This window comes from Kogia breviceps, chromosome 2, assembly GCF_026419965.1.
Source record: "Kogia breviceps isolate mKogBre1 chromosome 2, mKogBre1 haplotype 1, whole genome shotgun sequence".
Lineage (NCBI taxonomy): Eukaryota > Metazoa > Chordata > Mammalia > Artiodactyla > Physeteridae > Kogia > Kogia breviceps.
This window is the reverse complement of record NC_081311.1, coordinates 157462712-157484131: the sequence shown is the minus strand read 5'-3', so window position 1 is coordinate 157484131 and position 21420 is coordinate 157462712. Positions and strand designations below refer to the sequence as shown.

At 38.2% G+C, this 21420-nt stretch overlaps 1 protein-coding gene across 1 annotated transcript in view; it reads right to left on the bottom strand.

Moving 5' to 3' along the window:
• The window catches only part of ANKAR (ankyrin and armadillo repeat containing), a 79010-nt gene that overhangs the window by 39874 nt on the left and 17716 nt on the right, over positions 1–21420 (bottom strand). The window contains exons 6-11 of the mRNA XM_067026446.1: positions 18471–18651; positions 17112–17331; positions 10968–11169; positions 7944–8152; positions 5220–5324; positions 3624–3865 (exon numbers count right to left, since the gene is read on the bottom strand). Of these exons, the coding sequence (XP_066882547.1) occupies positions 3624–3865; positions 5220–5324; positions 7944–8152; positions 10968–11169; positions 17112–17331; positions 18471–18651 (1159 nt within the window). The remainder of the gene's footprint in view (positions 1–3623; positions 3866–5219; positions 5325–7943; positions 8153–10967; positions 11170–17111; positions 17332–18470; positions 18652–21420) is intronic.

The window sequence follows — 21420 nt, the reverse complement described above, 5'->3', positions numbered from 1 at the left end:
GGGGGCAACTGGGCCCGTGAGCCACAATTACTGAGCCTGCGCATTTGGAGCCTGTGCTCCGCAACAAGAGAGGCCCCGACAGTGAGAGGCCCGTGCACTGCGATGAAGAGTGGCCCCCACTCGCCACAACTAGAGAAAGCCCTTGCACAGAAACGAAGACCCAACACAGCCAAAAATAAATAAATAAATATTAAAAAAAAAAAAAAACTTAAACTGAAAATGGTATATTGTTATCAATGAAAAAAATTAATTAGGCAATCACCTCTATAAAACAAGGGTGCACAGGAGAGACATCAGTGCTCAGGGAAGATTTTTTGAGACAGGGAGAGGTGAATCAAGAGCTGGAAAAGCTCAGGAAAGATATGGAAAAATATAAAAGCCAAACTGTAATCTACACAAAAATAAACAAGGCCAGAAAACATAGCAAGAGACAAGGAGGATAGGATTGATGGGGAAAAAAATGAAATAAAATAGTGAGTGGAAAAGGACTAGAGAGAAAATGATAGCTGTATAAAACTGGAAAAGGAGATATAATACACAAATAATTGGTATTCCCAAAGAGAAGTGGTTAATTCAGTGATCAATAAATTCAACAGTCAACTTTTGACTTTCATCTTACAACAGCCTTTGACACTATTGATATTCTTCTCCTCTTTGAACATGTTCCCCATTTGGCTGATAGGACAACAGATTCCTCAGGTTTCCTCCTACCTCGGTGGCCATTCCTTCTTAGTCTCCTTTGAGGTCCCTCCAGATCTTTCAGCTTTCCCACAGCTCCTGGTGACTCAACTTTCAGAAAAATAATACAGAATATGACTACTTCTCACCATATCCACTATTACCACCCTGGTTCAAGACACCACTGTCTGTCACCTGGATTACCAAAATAGCTTCTTAATTAGTCTTGCTGCATCTACCCTTGCCCACCTGTTTCAACACAGAAGGTAGAGTGATATAAATCTCTTCATAGAACTTCCCAGAACAAAATTATTCAATGGCTTAACATACTCAAGAGTAAAAGCCAGGGTGTCTAACAATTATCCACATGGCCCTACATGTTGGGGTCCACCATTACCCAGCTAAGAGTCTCCTATTTCTCTTTCTTCAGCTACTTTTGCTTACTTGCTATTCCTTGAATATGCCAGGCATTCCTCTGCCTAGAATGCTCTTCCCAACAGAAAAACATGGCACACTTCCTCATCTATTTTAGGTTTGTACTCAAATGCCAACTTCTTTTTTAAAATTTATTTTATTGAAGTACAGTTGATTTACAATGTTTTGTTAATTTCTGCTCTATAGCACAGTGATTCAGTTACACACACACACACACACACACACATTCTTTTTTCCTATTCTTTTCCATTATAGTTTATCACAAGATATTGAATATAGTTCCCTGTGGTATACAGTAGGACCCTGTTATTTATCCATCCTATATATAATAGTTTACAACTGCTAATCCCAACCTCCCAATCCATCCCTCCCCCACCTCTCCCCCTTTCAAATGCCAGCTTCTTAGTGAAGTATTTTTTGCCAAGCTCCCCCCTTCCCTTTCCCTGCTTTATTTTCCTCCTTAACATCTATTCTCATCGAATATGCTATATTTGGTTTATTTTCTTTATTGTCTTGTTACCCCCAACTGGAATAAAAACTCCATGAAGGCTGGGATTTTGTCTGTTTTGTTCACTGCTATAACCCTAACATCTAGAAGTGTATTTCCATATAATAAACTCTCAAAAAGTACTTGTTTATGAATTTACTGAAAGAATAATACAGAAAAAATATTTAAAGACTTGAATTCAAGAAGACATTTTAAAAATAAAAGAAGATGAATGTACATGTTGAAAAATCACACCAAGCCCCAGGATAAATAGGTAATTGACACTGATGTGTAAGTCCTGGAATTTAAAGATAAAGAAAAAAAGAGGAAGAAAACACTGCTCATACAGTAGAAGATTTTTTAAAAACCAAAAATAATAACAAAATATGCCAAAACTAGGACTAAACATCACATCAATAAATGTAAGTGAGCTATATTCAATAAAAAGTGAATGACAAAGCAAACCTAAGTATACTGCATACAAGGGACACATTTATCCTAACTCTGGGTGATCAGAATCACTGGAGAGGTCTAAAGTGAGGTCTAAATGAATAAGACTAACTGACTAACTCTAGTTGTGGGCCTGGGGGGAGGGGAAAATTTCTAATATATTTTCCAAATGATTGATAACAAAACAATCAGCAAGAAGTAAAATGACTCCAAAAAGTTAAAAAGAAAACGATAGGCAAAGCCAAATTAAATATGAGAGCACAAAAAAAACAAAGATCACAAATCTAATTTTGGACAACACAGAATTTGGGGCAAAAGTATTGCACTTGACAAAAAGGGTATATTTTATAATGCTAAATGACTCGGTCCATGATGAAGAAGTGTCACCTGACAAAAACTATAAAAATAACCTTATTTATAAATATCTTTAAAAGATTTTACCTAAAATGTTAATAGACATAATAAGGTGGGTTTTATTTGAAAAAATACAGCATGGCAAAGATTGCTTGGTGTTCACAAAAAAACAAATTTTTTTTCTTCTAATTCTTTCTGGTACACAAATAGACTACATTTACCAGCCAGAATAGAAATAGCCAAGATGGTAGTATTTCTTTTAATATCTTCTCATAAACAAGAAGCAACCACATCCCCCAGAGCTAAATAAGCAGTTGGCCTGTCTTCCATGTTGTCCCAGGTGATAGTTTTACCAGATAATTTTGTTGAGAAACAGTTTTCCCTTGGTCTCTTGCACTCCTACCAGTATTGCGAGTGTATCAAGATTGTAACAGCTCTTTTACCTGGGCCATTTTTCAGGATTTTTATGTAGCTATCTTTTTTTTTTTTTTTTTTTTTTTTTACTGAGAAATAAATCTTCATTTGTTTTTAGCATTGATATTTGGGAGATATTACCACAATATCATCTAGGCTATCCTAGCTGATACCACCTCCTTATGTAACATAAACTCCTCCCCAGACCTTGCCAAACTGGAGCTAGCAAGATTTTATGTGTCAATTCCTTGAATTACTGTTCGCTTCATTTGCCTGTGGTTTTTCTCATTATAATGTCATTACCCTATGATGTGGGCCCTAGAAGTGGTACATGTGCAAGTACAACTTTTACTCATATCCTAATGCTGTTTATCACTTACTGGATCTTGGCTTGTCCTGCTATCATTCTTGAAAGGTGTGGTAACGTCTACCACCAGGCAAAGAGTAGGCTTGCTTACTGGTTGCTACCAAAGTGATAGGTTTCTTAAGCTCAATGTTCCTCAGATTTGACACTAACCCAATGTGCGGGTATGAACTACCTGGGCCCACTCTGTTGCCTTGTGAGACTTCACGATAGGGAAAACAGACAACCCTTTGCTGTGCTTGCTCTGGTACTATCTTGGTCTTGTTTAATTTTGGCACTCATGAGATTGTGGCAGGTTTGCTCTTTGCCATCCTCATTAAGATTGGAGCTCTTCCCTGAGAGTTTATGAGGGCCACTGCATAATGAAATAGATATGTATCTTTCTAGCTTCTATATGAGAGAATTAGTCAGTCAAAATGATGTTCTCTGAAAAGAGCTTACATATTTGGCAATAACATCCTTGTTTTCAAGTTGAGCGATATCATAGAGAATGACAGCACACCGAGAGTGTAGTTCGGGTTCATCAGAAACCAGTAGGTTGATCAAAGCTGGAATGGCTCCTCCTTCTACTAGAGCATGCACTATCTCTGCATGGGTTGAGATATTACTCAATAACCCAACTGTTTTGCACTGTAATTTTATTTTGGAACCTTTTAATAGATTGATTAAGGCAGGAATGGTGCCTGAAATGAAAAGATCAAGAAAAAGCATGAATTGTTTGTAACTATTTGTAGTCAATTTATCATGGTAAGATTTAAATAATGTTTATGGGCAATGCCATATAAACAGCAAATAATTCTATAAAATATTTATAAAATTATCATTTGAAACTACACAAATGTACTTTTCTGCCTTTTCTATAGTGTAGGCGGCTCTCATTGTTTACACATTTGATTTTCACATAGTACACAATCATATATTTCATATTGGTGATACTAAGTCACCTCTGAAACATTGAATTTTGGCTTAAGATTATTGATAAATAAATTATTTGCGCTACCATATGGTAGAGTTCAGTTTTGGTTACTGCATCAACTTTGTGTGGCAGTTGTTTGTGTAATTATTTGAGCATTTTATTATGTTTTACCCATATTTTATACAATCAACTGAAAAATGAAAAGTGCTGAATCTAGTATAAAGCAGTCTTAGCCTCATTAATTACAGTTTGTTCAAAGATGGAAATCATTGGGCGTGGTGAAAATAGAAAATATGGCTTCAGTTGGATGCTTGTTACTTTAGTTCAATGTGAAGGAAAAACATTAAAGAGCACACATGACATGCTGGAAATATCATGGGTATAATTAGGGATGTAAATATGTATTTAGCTACCTTAAATGAAACCTCCATCATGACTTGTTTATCTGTGGTTCACTTTTTTTGGACAAAGAGCTTTTTTGTACATGTTTTTAGGAACATATTAGGGGACTACCTACAATAAATTTTTCATTCATTCAACAAATATTTATGAAGCATCTCATTTGTGCCCAATATTCACATTAGAGTAATGGCTACCCTAATGGATAGTGTAGATAGAATATTTCTATCATTTCAGAAAGTTATAATGGGAAGTGCTATTCTCAAAACAATCCTGTGAGGTAGTAACTATTTTATTAATGAAGAAATTAGGCATAGACAGAGTAATCAATTAGCCTAAGTTCTAAATGTAGAGCTAGTTACAAACCCAGGCCTGACACTGCAACTGCTATTTTTACAAATAAAGTGTACAAATACAGAATAGGGATAATTTTTAAGTGAAGGTAAACATAGGATAGTATGATGAAGTAATTTAATATAATTTTTAAGTTCACAAACTTTTAGGGAAATGAGATTTATATAGTGTTTTGATCCTGTGCAGCTTCCATTTGGAATATAGAATATAAGGTTTACAGGTAAAGGAAATGATCTTAGAAAAATAGAAAGTTAAAATCAACTAAAAAGTTTTCTCCATAATTAAAAATACATTTTAAAGTGATTGACTGAATAAATCTCTACATAAAATAGCATAAGCAAAAGATAGTTAATAGATTTTTACATCACCTGCATCCAAAATACATTTCCAGTATTCATCATTTGCTAAGCAGATTACTTCTAAAGACATGACAGCCATCATCCTTCGTTTATAGCTTTCGCACTGCAACATTTCTGGTTAAGTTTTCAACAGAAAAATACACATTGTAATTTCATAAGAGGTAACAGAATGATTGACTCTGTTTCTGTACAGGTCAAGTGAAGCCATGAGTTGAGATCACCAACATCACCACCAACTGCATTCATTAAATTCCCCTCTGTGCATGTGAGGTGCTTAAACGGATTGAACACCCAAGTTCTTTGAAGTTTATAATCTATATACTTAGTATTAAAAAACTCTGAAATTTTTAATCTTTGGTCTGAATGACTTAGATTGGCTGGCCACATGGTTCAAATTCACTTGGAAAATAGTATACCTCTCTCTTGCCTGATACCAGTTGTTGAATAAAATTTGAGTATGGGTTTTCAAGGACAGCAAAGTAAACTACATTACTGACAATAAACTTTTACTATCCATTAAAGCTTTATACATTTCCTGAGTATGAAGGAGATACTTTTAAAAAATCTTGAATGAACTTATACTCCAGAAAGGAAATAATACATATATACATGATTCTAAACAATATCTCTGGTTCAAGCAAAACCACATAGAAATAAATACCTTTGCTCATCTCTTTTTACCCAGCCCCTATAACAACAAATCTGGTCCTGACTCCTACATAGCTGGTTCACTCCATGGTACTCTCTTTTAAAATTCCGCTTCCACTCCAAGAGCTAATCCCGGGGAGTTCTAATAAACTCTAATTCTTCTTTTACTCATAGTGGAAATGGGTAGTGTGAGGAGAAAGAGCTATTACAGAGCACGAAGCAAAGCAGCAGTGGCCAGACGTTCATGGTTACCGTTGTGTTAATGTCATTATCAGGACTTCCCAGCAATCGCTGTAGGAAGGAGTGGCTGTCAAGAATTTTTTGTGCCATTAGGCTATTACTGTTAGGGGCCAGAAGGTCCTACTACTGCATTTCAAATGTGTTAGCCTTTATCCAAAGCAGCAGGATAGTCTTCTTAGTTACCTCTCAAAAGACTAAGATATAATGATATATATGCATATAAATAAACACTGAAAACCCCATCCAGCATCTCTTGGGCTGATATACTTGGAATGCGTTCCCAGCACCCAGTAAATTCCAAAATCAGGTATTCAGCCAGTTTGGAAACTAGTTACTCAGACTTTGTGCACCAGTAGGTTGAAAATCTTAAATATTTATTTATCTTATCCCATCCTAAAACGAGTTGTTGGGAGAAATGTCAGTTCTCATTCTCCAATTTGTTTAATTTTTCCTTTAATTTTTATTTTATTAAAGTAATATATGCTCATGATTCAGAGTTAAATGTTACTAAAAAGCCTACAGCAAAATATAACAGTTCTTTACCCCACCCTCTCCACTTTTCTGAATTTCTCTCTCCAGATAGTACCACTCTGGACTCTTTCCCTATACCTTCTGTGATTTACATACCTCCACATTTCTAAATATTTATACACAGTTACCTTTGGCTATATCAATTTTAGACATCATTGACTGCCTTCATGGCATGGTAAATGGGAAACTAGCTCTTTCAACACTGCTCTGCCATTTCCCCTGCTCCCCGCCTTCCCTATATTTACAGTCTTTAGTTAAATGAAAATTCAACACTTACATTATAATGCCTATACAGATATTATTCACATCTAAGGACTGCAGTGTACTACCTTGTGTCTCCTTACTTTTGCTTTTCCTGGAGGTAATAATTTCCTTTAGTTTTCTTTGTACCTATTGGTCATTCCTCCCACACTTTCCTTTTGGTCTGGGTACACAGTTTCCATTCTGGGAATTCTCTTTGCTGTCATCTTTGAAATTCCCTTTGCTTTTCTCTTGGGTCAGATTCCCAGTTTCCTGTCAGTTGGGGAGAATCCCCACTTTAGATCTTTAGGTCTCTCCTGGTTAGCCTCTGCAGAGAGCACTCCTGACTGGCACTGCCAGCTCTCCAGCCAGCCTATTAGGGATTTATGGTGTGAATCTGAGACGTTCTCAGCTTTCCCAGAGTTGGCTTGGAATGATTGCTCTGGTCTGCTAGGTCCTAAGACTTGCCTGTCTGTTTTCAATATTTTATTGCTTTTTCCTGTTTTCTCTTCAATGCTTGTTTGCTGCTACTTAATCTCTACGTAATTTTAGTAGGGTCTTGAGAGGGAGTAAAATTAGATGTGTACATTCAGTTGGCCAGTAACTCTTACCTTTATGATATTTCTGGCTAGACTGAATATAAATTGGGGGAAAAAAACCTCAAATAGAATTTTTCACAAAACATTATCAAAATATGAGGAAAGATGTTGCTGAATCTGTCTCTAAAATTAGGATGTGAGGAATGAATTGGAAGGAATCTTATATTTTCCACTCAAACTTTATTTCCTACCTTTTTTTTTAATGGAGCCGAGGATGGCTGGACTTTTGGAGCAAGTTGGAAAATAAAAATAAATATAATTGTGTGAAATATCATCTGGGTTATTATTCTTTTATTTTAATTTAGAAATAAAACTACTTTTACCACACACAAAAATAGTCCAGTGTTATTTGTATTTCTGATTTTAACTCAAAATATGATGCATGCTTTGTTTTATTTCAGAATAAGTACCAATAATTAAACTGAATAATGATCAGAACATTTATTTATAAAGAGATTATGTGTTCTATACTCACCTACCAAAGTTTTCCAAACTGGGAGTTCAGGAATATTTAACTCTATTACATGCTTGAGAACCTCCGTGTGAAAGTTCAGCACTGCTAAATGAATTATATTATTTCCTTTACTATCTGTTTTTCTCCAGTTAGCTCCAAGAGAAAGTAGGTACTGAATAGTGTCCAGTGCTCCCGAAGTGGCAGCAAGTAACAGTGGAGTACACTGATTCCTAAAAATCAAGGAATATGTCATAATAATTGAGCACACACATAGTGTCAAATTTACTTCTTGTAAAACTATCCAAATGGCTGCTGGAGGAAGTCTGATTTATACATCATCTTCTCTTCCTTACATAGTGTTGTTCTGTATATTCCACATGTCAGTAGATTTGCCCCCCTTGCCTTGGCTTCCCCAACCCTCCCTCCCAACTTGATTATCATGCATTATAATTTGTTTGGAAGTTGATAATGTACAGAGTTCTTAGACTATACTATCTCATTGGCTCCCTACAATTCTATGAGTGAAGGAAAAAGCAAGGCATATTATCAGCCCATTTTACAAATGATGAAACTGAGGCTCAGGTAGCGCTCCAGCCCATTTCTTTTTCTATTATTATTATTTTTTAACATCTTTATTGAAGTACAATTGCTTTACAATGGTGTGTTAGTTTCTGCTTTATAACATAGTGAATCAGCTATACATTTACATATATCCCCATGTCTCCTCCCTCTTGCGTCTCCCTCCCACCCTCCCTATTCCACCCCTCTAGGTGGTCACAAAGCACTGAGCTGATCTCCCTGTGCTATGCGGTTGCTAACCCATTCTTTACAATTCATGTCGACTTCTCAAATCCCAGCTTCCTCAGTGTGGCAGAAACTAACAGTTTTTCTCAAAAACCCACCATCTGCTTTTTAGATGGTGAAGAGTTTTTGGCTGGGCACATGGCAGTCCAGCCAAATGCTACATTTCCTACCTCCTTGTATAAGTAGGTATGGCCACATGACTGAGTTTGGCCTGTGTGATGTTAGTAGAAGTTACCTGGGCAATTCCCTAAAGAGAAATGGAGTGGGCCATTACTTTTCCCCTCTCTTTCTTCTCATGGCTAGAATGCAGGCCTAATAATGAAAGCAGGAGCTGCCACTTTGTACCAGGATATGGAAACCACATGTGAAGAAGCAACAAGAGGACGTCTGGGTCTCTCATATTGCCAAGCCATCATGCCAGCCCTCAACCACCAACCAAGACTTCAGGAAAAAGAACTACGTTGATCTTTTTTTAAACTACAGATATTTGGGGCTATCTTTGTCACAGCAACTTCAACTGTATCTTAACTAACAGGTCTACTGACTAGCAGTGTGACCTTAAGCAACTTGGGTTACTTTCTTGTGGGTAAAATTATGAGAGTAACAAAAATCAGCTGACAGTTTTGGTGTAAGGGATGAATAAGGTGCTTATTAGCACAGTCTTCATACATAGTCCCCCTGCCTTTTTTCACCATATCACATTGTCTCAAACATTACTTTTATTTTTTATCCTTATACCCATGCCTTCTTCTCTTCATGAAGCCCCTTTCTCTTGCTGCCTATCCTTGAACGCTCACTAATATCCAGCTGGCCCCAAGCTTCTTCTCTCTTTCCTGGGCCCAGGGGAAACTCATCCTTTATGAGTAAACACCTCTTCATTTTCTCCCTTTTCTACTGTAACGGGAGAGTTCTCCTCCTGTTCCTGTCTTTCACCTACTCAGTGGTAGGAATAAAGATAACTCCAACTTCTAACACCATCCCTCTGATGTTGCTCACTTGAAAAATATGTTAGCAAGTTATATTATGACCCTTTCCAGTTCCACGCTGCCACTGCCCCCTGCCAACTGTGTCCTCTTCCGCCAGCCTAGCTCATGTTTTGGCTGCCTCACCAACATGCCTCCTTCTATTCAGCACCCATGCTAACTACCATCTGTGTCCTGATCTCTCAGGTCCTTGTCATACCTTCATTTGTGCTCCACATTCATACGTACCAGCCTGGTCACACTCCTCATTGACTCCACATACATCTCAACCTTGGTAATTGTCTTCTCTACGAATCCTTTGCTTCTTCTTTACGTTCACAGATAGCTTACTTCTACCTCTGATTTTCAGTTGTTTGACCTTTTACAATCCACCCAGTCTTTTAGCTCCCTTCTGCTCAAAGACACATTGTCAAAATATGACAGAACTAGGAACTGAACTCAGGTCTCCACGTTCCATGGCTCTTTCCAGAATCCATTTGCCAGCCAATCTATTTGCCAGAGACCCTGGTTTCCCAAAAGCTTTTCCAAACACATCTCTGCCCCAACAGAGATTTGGGAGAAATCTAAATAAAATAAATCCTAGGGAGGATTTATTTCTACACTGAATAATAATCGACAAGTTATTTGAAGACCCAAAAATATCTGAAACTATGCCTAAACCAAAATAATAACCTGGTATCTAGATTACTAGCCAAGAATGTACCCTCAGGAGAAGGTTTACCTCCACCCTAAAGGTTGCTAAATTGTGAAACAGAACACTGTTTGGGATGTTTCCCTATTGCAAAGTTATTTTCTTTTTTTTAAATGTCTTTCTATTCTGGATACCACTAGATATTTCTCCTACTCTCCATGGCCTATCCACCTTGGTCTGGAGCCCTCAGGCTGCCCCTTGGTTGTATAAGGTCCAATTTAGAACAACTTTCTCCTCCCTTGTCTCATGCTTCTTCCAGGACACTAAGTTATCAGTAGTTAACCTGATAAACTGGTCTGTAGAACCACACCTTTGGGAAAAGGTTAGGAAAAACTTCCTAGGGCTTAATCCTTATTCTTCCAGAAAATATGCATAGGTTAATAGAAGTTCCCATTTTTATAAATTCTAAAGATAAATGGTAGGAGAAGACAGTGACCAGAAAGGACAGCAGAGTAAGCCCAACATAGCCTTTCAAATCAATCATAACAACCAGTCCTTTTAGTGTCAGTGTTTGGGGCAAGCCATGAAAGCAGAAATTTGTATTTTTACAAATGCTTAATAACTTACTCAGCTGTTGCCTCAGCTTCTAGTAAACTAGGATCCTTCCTACAGAGAACAATTATGATGCAGATATTGTCATAGAAAGCAGCAAAGTGAATTGGCATCCAGCCTCTTTTTTCAGAAAGTGTGTAATCAGCTTTGAAACAAAGTAGACAGATGGTTGTTTCTAATGAGCAAGCCTGTGCTGCCAGGTGTAGAGGTGTTGGACCTAGAATGGATGGACAATTACTTCAATGGTCAAAGAGCTAACATTTCTGAAAAACATGCCTTTTTAATGTCCAACCACAGAGCTTAGTATTGTGATATAAAAGCTCCAAGAAGATCACTAAAAGGATTTACTTAGGCAACTCCATACTTCTTTATTTAACTCAGGATGTCTGACCATTAAAAATAAATACTTCTTTATAAGTTAAGAAGAATAAATAACACTGAAAATATTAAATATTTGAAAAATTAAGTCAATGTATAAAAGTCATAAAATAAACTATTTCTTTCTTTTTTGTGTGTGTGTGTGTGTTACGCGGGCCTCTCACCGTTGTGGCCTCTCCCGTTGCGAAGCACAGGCTCCGGACGCGCGGGCTCAGCAGCCATGGCTCACGGGCCCAGCCGCTCCACAGCATGTGGGATCTTCCCGGACTGGGGCACGAACCCGTATCCCCTGCATCGGCAGGCAGACTCTCAACCACTGCACCACCAGGGAAGCCCTATAAACTATTTCTTGTTTAAATTATTTTCCATTTTATTCAAATGTTTTGTAGTAGGAGATAAGGTTCTTTAAAATTGAAAAAAATATGCTCATAAAAGGCTTCTATGTCACTAAATCCAGTGGGTGTTTTTCCAAGTCTCATCTTCTCAACAGTAAGTTGAACACTTCTTCCATTTTAAAAAGGTTTCTTCCCTTGGCTTTTGTGATATGAGACACTCTTATTTTTCTCCAACATCTCTGGATACTTATTTGCAGTCTCCTTTGGGACCTTTTCATTGTCCTGATATCTAAATGAGCCTTAAGACTTTTATCTTCTCAATGGCTTCATTTATGATCTATCAGTTGATGACGCCCAGGATTATGTCTCTAGGTCTGATTTCTTCCCCAAGCTCCAGATCTATCATCTCACTAGGCATCTCCACACACCACTTCAAACTTATCATATTCAAAATTGAACTCCTATCTTTTCCTCCAAACCTGATCCTCTTTCATCACTCCCTAATTCAGTGAAGGATATCATCATCCAGCCAGTTCTACAAACCAGAAACCTGAAAGACTCCTCCCATTTCATCTTCATAACCAGTCCCCATCACCAAGTCTAAATATCTCTAGAATGTAATCTTTACTGCCATCACCACCCTACTTAAGGCCATAAACATCTCCAAACTGATATCCCGACCTTGTTCTTGCCCTTCCCAATCTACTTTTTCAAAATGTAAATCTGATCTTTTTACCTCCTTGTTTAAAACTCTTTAGTGACTTCTTGAGGTTACCTGATCATTAGTACAGGAAAAGGATGCACTGGCTCCAACTTAACCTGAACCATCCCCACTCCAAAAAGGAAAAGGAAGGAAGGAAGGAAGGAAGGCAGGCAACATACACACCTTGTTCTCTTTATTTGGGCCTTCTTGTAGCTCCTCAAATGTAGGGTGACCGACTGTCCAGGAAAGTGCTGGTCTATGCCTGTTGCCCCAGCATAATTATTAATACTGCCCTTCCATTTTCAAACTCCCTGATTTGGATGATGAATTAGCCGGTCACCCTGGGCTATTTCTGCTGTCTGAAAGCTTCCTTCTCCCAAACAACACTTCTCTGATTGGGGTCTACCTAAGTCTTATTTATTCCTCAGCCAAAATGGTATTTCCTCAGTGAAGCACTGTTTTTCTCCCAACTCAGAAAATTCCAATGGCCTCCTGCCTGCCTTAGTAGTCTAAGCTCTATATCATAGCCTTTGATAATCTATAACATCTGACCCAAATCTATTTATTTAAAATTACTGCTTAGTCTTCCAGTTTCTGGTCTGGCATGTAAGGAGTTTAAAAGTCCCCAATCCATCCTAACAGCAAGTAAAAACTTGAACAAACTGAAAAATGAACAACTCTTCTCAGATCCATTAGAGAAGTGAGGTCACATGGCAAAAATGCTGCTCCCAAAACTAGAGAGATAGACAGGCAGATACAGAGAATCACAACTTACTGGAGCAGAAATCCAGGAGCAGAAACCTCTATAGGAACCAGTGGCAGGGTCAGAAAACCTGATGTGTAATTGACAAATTGCTGGTGGCTCAGTGTGGACAAGTCTGATAGTCAGAAACCCCAGGGGACCCAGTCATAAGGGGCCCCCATGCTTTAGAGAGTTTTACCTCCAGAAGCTCGACCAGGTCCTCACAGTTAATATTGAAGAAAAACCCCCTTGTGTTTCCAGCAGGGGAACGGGGAAAGGAACCATTTGGAAATACACCAAAGCATTCTATTTTTCTTAACAAGGCCATTCGGTCCTCAGGAGATACTATTTTACCAGAGCTTAACCTGCTGAGGTTTTATCGGAGCCTAACCTACCTGGGGGAAGGGAAGTACCCAATTACAGTCCCCTTCAGCCATCCTGATCCACCTAAGGGGCAGGCAGGGACTGAGAAGCAAGTTGAAGTTCATGGTTCAGGAGCACAAGTTCCCCAAAAGACTGAGACCTAATCATAGGACTACAGAACATTTTGGTTCATTTCAATCAATGAAACACAATTAGCTCAGCAGGAGAAGCATATCAAAATGAACTGAAATTTGTTTGTTCGGTTTGGTTTGGTTGTTTGTTTGTTTTAAACAATGCTAACCTCCCCACTGACCCTCTCCTTCTCTTCTCTACCTTCCTTCAAACAACATTTCAGCACAACCCAGGGGCAGGAATACTATTCTTACACCCCCCTCTTACTCCTTTAAAGTGTGTTTAATAGAAATGCAGGATCTCGGCTCTCAGCCAGCCCTCTGAATCAGCCTGCATTTAACAAGATACCTGTGTGACTCCTACATACTTGAAAGTTTATCCAATAATAGTGGGACGAAATGTCTCCCCTTGACATATTCAATGTCTGATGATATTTTGGTTGTCACAGCTGGGGTAGGGGTTGCTACTGGCATTTAGTGGGTAGAGGCCACAGCTGCTACTAAACATTTTACAGTGCATAGGATAGTCCCTACAGCAAAGACTTATCAAGCCCGAATGTCAGTAGTGCTGAGGCTGAGAAACACTGTCCTAGTCATGCTCGAATCAGGGAAGTCCTGGAGGGGTTTATGTAGTCTGAAGAAATTATTCTCGGGTAGAGAAAGAACCTTGGTCTAAAGAACAGATGCCCTAATGGGACCTGAAAGCCATTTTTCTCTTTTCCCTGAATTCTCCCTGAATTTCTGTAGTACTTCACTGTATATTAATAATGCCAGTGATTGTGAAATGCTACCCTGCATTCATCCATCATGTGTTCACACAGCAACTATTCCCAACTACCTATTAATGCCAGGCTTTATCCTGGGCACTAGTATACTATGGCAGAGTAAACCAAATCCTTGCCCTTATGGACCTTATATTCAATTGAGGAAGCCACAATAAACAAATAAATAATATTATACAAGGTAGCCATAACTAATATTTAGAAAAGAAAAAGGGAAAAAATGGAGCAATAATGCAGGAGGTGTACTATTGTTACTCAATTGCAACTTCCTACAGGGTAGGTGGGCCTGTAGATAAGCTTTCTCTTCCCCCTCCAGGCCCACTCACCTCCCTCTAAGACCCTCCCTGCTCTCTGCCTCTGCAGATTTTGCAACCCCTGTCCTTTGGCTTCTTGTCAGTAACTGCCAATGGGGAGCCCTGGCAGGAGACTGGAGAAGGAGGATGATGAGGTCAGGATACTTATCCTCTCTGGTCATCTCACGTTAGCTGTTCTTCCACCAATGGAAGGTGGCTGGTTTGAATAACTATTGCTCTCCCCTTACAAAATGCAGGTCTTTGTAAACGGTTTCTTTAAAAATAAACCCTCCTTGAATTAGCCTATATAGAGTATGAAGGTATAGCCTTTTAGATATAGATATAGAAGCTGTATCCTTTAAATTTTTTTCTGTTTTCATCATACACAATACTTAGATCAAGTCTCTCACCTCAGCAAGAATGACTCATTCCTCAGACCTCATAGATTGTTAATGTCACTAGATGGCAGCATATCTAAATAATATTAACTGCTCTTTTTTTAGGCATAAAACCCATGTTGGGGCCTGATTTTACATAAATAAGTAGAGATAATTTGCAAATTCCAAGGTTAAAAAAAAGAGAACTATCCCCCAAAACTTAAGAAAAAGATGAATAAATAATCATGGGTAGAAAAAATGTACACTTCAAAATGTATATAAAAATCATTTTGTGTTATTCTCATGTGACAGCATTTTGAAGATTATATACTACAAGAAAAGTTTTAATATATAAACTTTTAAAAATGCACCAAGTATTTTACTTATATCTTACCAGTTCTTTCTTTTTTCATGTCTAGTTTTGATGACTCTGTTTTAAAAGGGAATACACATAGAAGTATGATTATTAATATGCAAAAGGTTTCCTAAATTAGTCAACATTGACTCATATGAAGGAGAACAAAATGACTATGTTGAGATGCAGGTGACAGGATTACATCGAGCAGGACTCAGTGTAATTTTGGGCCAAGTCATCTGGGTGTGGGCATGCGTCTGTCATTGCATCAGAGCAGACCCAGAAATGCTGCCTTGCTCGTGGCTGGCCAAAACTCACAGGGGGCAGTTTTGTGTTGGTTAAGTAATAACACGTAGACATTTTCCGTACTTCAAACTCTACTCCGTTCTAAGCAAATGGAAATCTATGTGGTCACAGGATGAATGAGAAACTTTAATTACCAGTGTTTTATTTACACCAAAAATACTTAAAATAAAACACATCTTTAAATAACAGGCCACCCATTGCATTTCGACTGAATTTTGCTCTATTTTAACTAAGTTCATTGTGTATTGAATATTTTAATTAAGTAACAGAAGCATGTTAATACCAAAACATTTTAATTATACTGATAGAGTATGAAATTTATCAGTAGTCAATAGGATTAAAGCAGCACATTTTGTGTTGGTGTGAAACTTTAACAGAGCCTCTTAAGGCAGCAAGTTAAAATATAAAATTGCCATTTCTTATTGCCAATGTTATTGCATCAGCTATTCCCAACATTTTATTTCCCTCTTCAGTTGTGGAGGGCTTCCACTTTACTTTCAATTTTATTAGTTTTATACTGGTTAAATTTATTCCAATGAACATATAAATATGTATGTATATCTACAATAATAATCAAGAAAATTTGCCTTTTAAAGTTTAAACCAGGTTAGCCTTAAAGGGTTCATTAATACTAAAATTATGATTATAGAGGAATTTTTTGTTATTAAATATAAGTTTATGTAGTATGAAGAAACTATTACCTGGTTAAGAGCCTGGGATAAGAAATGGATGTTCTGCTGGGATCTCTATCTCTCTTTTCTCAGAATTTCTACAGTACATCACTGTATATTAATTATGTCAGTGATTATCAAAGGCTACCCTGGGCTTCCCTGGTGGCGCAGTGGTTGAGAGTCCGCCTGCCAATGCAGGGGACGCGGGTTCGTGCCCCGGTCCGGGAGGAAACCACGTGCCGCGGAGTGGCTGGGCCCGTAAGCCATGGCCGCTGAGCCTGCGTGTCCAGAGCCTGTGCTCCGCAGCGGGAGAGGCCACAGCGGTGAGAGGCCCGCGTACCTCAAGAAAAAAAGGCTACCCTGAATTCATCCATCATGCCATTCATTCAGCAAATATTTCTCAAGCACCTACCAATGCCAGGTTTTCTTCTGGGCACTAGGATACCATGGCAAACAAACTAAACCAAATCCTTGCCCTTCATGGAGTTTATATTCAAATGAGGGAAACACAATAAACAAATAATATTTACTACATAAGGGAGCAACAAGTGATACTTAGAGAACTAAAAGGAGCCTCTCTGAGATAAGTGAAACAAAAACCTCAACTCTGCTCTAGGTTCCAATACTAAATTTTAACCTTGTGCTAAAATCAACATGCATTCCTAATGCCGAATAGGGGTAAGTAAAAGAAAAACATTTTAAGTTTTAAAAATTTTACGGTACCTTGGCTAAGTATAATAAAGCGTCTCTGGTTGACATTGAAGTTGGCATTGCACAGTTGACATATGATTGGAACTCTGTTGTGCAGAGCAGCTTGATGGAAAATAGCATAACCTGCCTCATCTGAAACATTGATTGTCGAACTTGAAATTTTACGGCTAAATGTATGGAAAACAGCAGATAATCCTCTTTCAACAGCTGACTTCATACCAAATGGGATACTCTAAAATTATTAGGAAGGCCAGAATTAGTTTTTTCAAAATACATCTAAAGTTTAGTTAAAGGAAGAAAAGTGCAATGAAATATATTAATATAATCACATGATTGGTGTGCAATTACAGTCAAATTTTCACAAGATCCATGGGCAAGGAAGTTGTTAGAGCTATAAAGAAACATTGAGAACTTTAAAAAATATTTTGGGGAAGTTTTTTTTTTCCCGTCCTTTTTTTAAGGGAGAAATTTGTAGATCTTTCTTCTCTGAAGACAATTAAAACAAGGAAACAAATATCTTTCTGAACTATTTATAAAGCAAATGGACTTTGAATTCCTTCTCTGATTTAAGAACAATCTAATTTAGAAGTCTAGAGACTTGAAATATGTAGCTATAGGAATACAGTTTGTCTTCTTTGCTCTATGTCTCAAAGTGGAGAGGTGAAAATGTTACACTCTTTTAGATGTTCTGACTACTCAATTTTTTTAAACAACTTTATTAGCATATAATTGCTTTGCAATAATATTTTTAAATTAAACTAATAGTTTATCAAAGCTTAAAATTTGTGGACATTAAAACAAATCAATGGTAAGTAAATGTCAATGTATCCTTTGAAACTGGTGAGCTCACCACTTAATTTATCAGTTCCAAAAGCTGTCAGTTAAAGCATATTGAAGCAGATACAGATGTTTGATTCAGGATGCCAGGTTTGCTCCTTAGATTTAGTCGCCACGACTGAAGAAGCCTGCCTCTGCAATTTACTAGCTGTGTGATTTGGGAAAGATCCTTAACTCCCTGCATGTCAAATTTCTCACTTGTAAAATAGGATTGATAACAATAGTACCAGTGTCTTGAAAGAATTTGTTCTAAGAATTTATAGTATTTGTATGCCTGGCATACAAAATAAGCACTCGATAGATATTTAGCTGTTATTAAGATTAATCACAATTCCATTCATAAGCAGGTTGTTTTGTAACCTGGCCAGAAGTTTGTAATCCAGAATTGTAGAGCTTTTCAGCTGCTAAAATGTGGAATCTTAATTGCATATTGAAGACTTTATTTAACCTATTATTTATCCATATGATAAAAACTTGAGACATATTCTTATTTATAATTTCTTACACTAAATTACATGGTAACCACTGAAATACCTTGCATTTCATAGCTTTTTTGAAACCAAATTTTTTCTTAAATTGTTCATGTAATTGATCATCTGTCAGTGGAAGTCTTTTCAGTCTCAGATTGTTCATTATTTCATTTATGGCTCCCCACCACTGTGTCTTATATAGTTGCTGATAAAAAGTTTCAAGTTCAAAACTGATCACATAGTAGCTATTAAAAAAAAAATAAAGAAAACCATTTAAGTCTTTCTGACTTGGAAGTTATTTGTTACTTTTTTTCTATGCTGGCAAAACTCTTTCTATAACAATTACAATTTTCTATAACAAATACAAAATATAGTTTAAAATGTACTTGATTTTAAGTATTTTAATGACAAGGTTATCAACTGTTATTAACTGTTATTAATCATTAATTAATCTTTTATAACAAGTATCTTCTTCATACTGACCTTTTTAATTGACTCTGTCTTTCCAATACCACTGACTAGGGGCACTGCCTAAAAGCCACCAAAAGTCCTAACTCTGGTTGAGAGATTTCTAGGTCTACCTTCTAACCATCTGCTTAATCTCCTCTTACAAATTTACTTTTTAATTCCTTTAATCTAGTTATGTCTACATTTGCTTTTTCAAGAGTGTACCGTGAGTCTGATTTGGAATGATGTTTTGGGTAATGGCTGCTTGACTTTTACTCACTGCACAGTGGGCTAGAGAAATCCCAACCCACCAGGTCCTTGAATCATAGGTAGGCAATAGGCCCAGTCCCCTCTCACTCTGGAATGAAAAAATGACATCTTGAGTGGCTCTGTTCCCTGGGGTTGCTTATAATCACAGGTAAAAGAAAATGGTGGCCTTCCTCCATTTCTGCCACGAGTTACCTTTCCCCATTGCCAGATTTCAGTGGTGAGTGTCTCAACTGCTGTCCCCACCTCTGCCAGTGGGAAGCCTCTTAATGTTCCCTGGGTTTCTCCTCTAAAGGCAACTACAGATTGCTGTAAAAACAGTATTCTTGACAGTGGTAACCCCCTCCCATGGCTCTTCACTTTGCTGCTCAGGGACTATTAGTTCTTAAGGATGCTGAGAAGTTTTTTCCATTGTGCTAATTTCCAGGAAAGTGAGCCGGTGACTCTCTATGTTAAGGAAACTCCTTGCCCAGAGGCTGAGGTGGAATCACGGGGGGCTCCATGGATCAGTTAAAGGAAGATCTTAGGAAAACACTCTATTATGAACCAATCAGGGGCTAATACCCTCTCTTCTTTGACCTTTACTTCAATCCCAGTTTTCTGAATATAACAGACCTCTGCATAGACGGAGACATATTTGAGGACCTGTTAGCATTTATTTGAGGCTGTCATTCTTCATATCCACCATCTTCTTCCCCCAAAGGAAAAGAGACTACGAGAATATAAACTAAAGGCTTCTTTACCCACACCTCTCAGGTACAGTGCCAGGCCAGGTGGTGGACTTGTCACTTTGTCCACCTTCATCAATGGGAACTTGCCTAACTTACTAGACTCCAGCCTCCGAAATTGAGGAGCAGGTATTCTGAATCCTACCCAGATTTGAAGGCTTTCAGATCATAGTGGTGATAGGCTAATGGGCCTTAAGTAATTGTATGGATCAGACCTGGATACTTGATTTGCACTGGATGACTAAACTAAATTTCTGGAAGAAAACGGCTCATCTTTCCTTGGTATTATACACACTGATAAGAGTGGACACCATATACAGATACCCCAAGTCCCATAAGACTGTGTCCATAGATCTAGGCATGAGGGATTACACTAAGGATGTCCTTTGGTCTTTGGCTGGCCCAGCTCTACATCATCTTGCTCCAAGAGAATCCCAGTGTCAGAAACCTCTGTCTTTTCATGTACTTCTCCAGGGAGCTGGCTCTGGCTGTGGGAAATTGCTATGGAATCAGAAGCTGCTGACTGCATTTGGAGCCCTGGTACTCAGTGATGTACTCCCAGATCACTGCCCAAGCGATGAAACAAACTTACGAATTTAACAAATACCAAGGGAGGGTAGGCTGATTTCTTTTAGAAATTTGGTCTAATCATCCAATACCAATCAAACATCCAAAACCAGCAGGGAGCTGTCCTACCCTAGAAACTGGAGAAGCAACCAGTGGTGAAGATCACGGTACCCCGAAAAAGTCTCTGACCTCAGAATTGTGTGACCACCACCCCCCAACCCCTGCAAAGTTGGATACACAACCTGTGCATTAGGACAACAGTGGCCCACACAGAGATGATTACTGGAAGCACAGAAATCTCAGGTGGCCAGCACCGTGAGTGAGCCCTCATCCAAGTACTGCATAGTGACACATCACTGTTCTTACTCAAAACTTTTAAGTGTAGGCATCAGCAGGGGCTTTAGCAGAGCCTCACTTTTAAACAACTCCCTCCATAGTCTGCCTGGGCATCTGCTCTCAGCTCAGGGACTGCAGTCGGACCCTCTAACATCACACTTCCCTGACACGCCACCGTCACGTCAAGTTGATTTCTGACCTGCCTCCTAACATCCACAACAGCATCATGATGCTGGTATGCTCTCCCCCGAGTAGGACATTTTAGTATCAGTATCAACTCATCTATTTGCTCCAATCACTGTCATCTTAATAATTCATGAGTTCTTCTACTTTCATGGTCTGCCAAATCCTGGGTATCTGACTGTGGCTCCTATTTTTTGATGTTGGTATGGTGGAAAAATACAACCTAAGCCGAAAATGAATCTAGTAGGACTTAGATGTTTCCAAGCAGGGCAGGAAGGCCAGTGGAAATGATCCTATTTTCATTAGGGACCGGGAGTCTCCTAGGAAGTAAATCATTCTGAGGAAAGAGAACATCATGATACATGAGCTCAGCCCAATAACAGTGCCCCTAAAAGCAAAGAAGAGGGGAGATTTTGAGATGGTATGTTTTCAATCATTCAGATTATTCTCTGGTCCAGGATCAACACAGTAAGAAGATCCCTACAT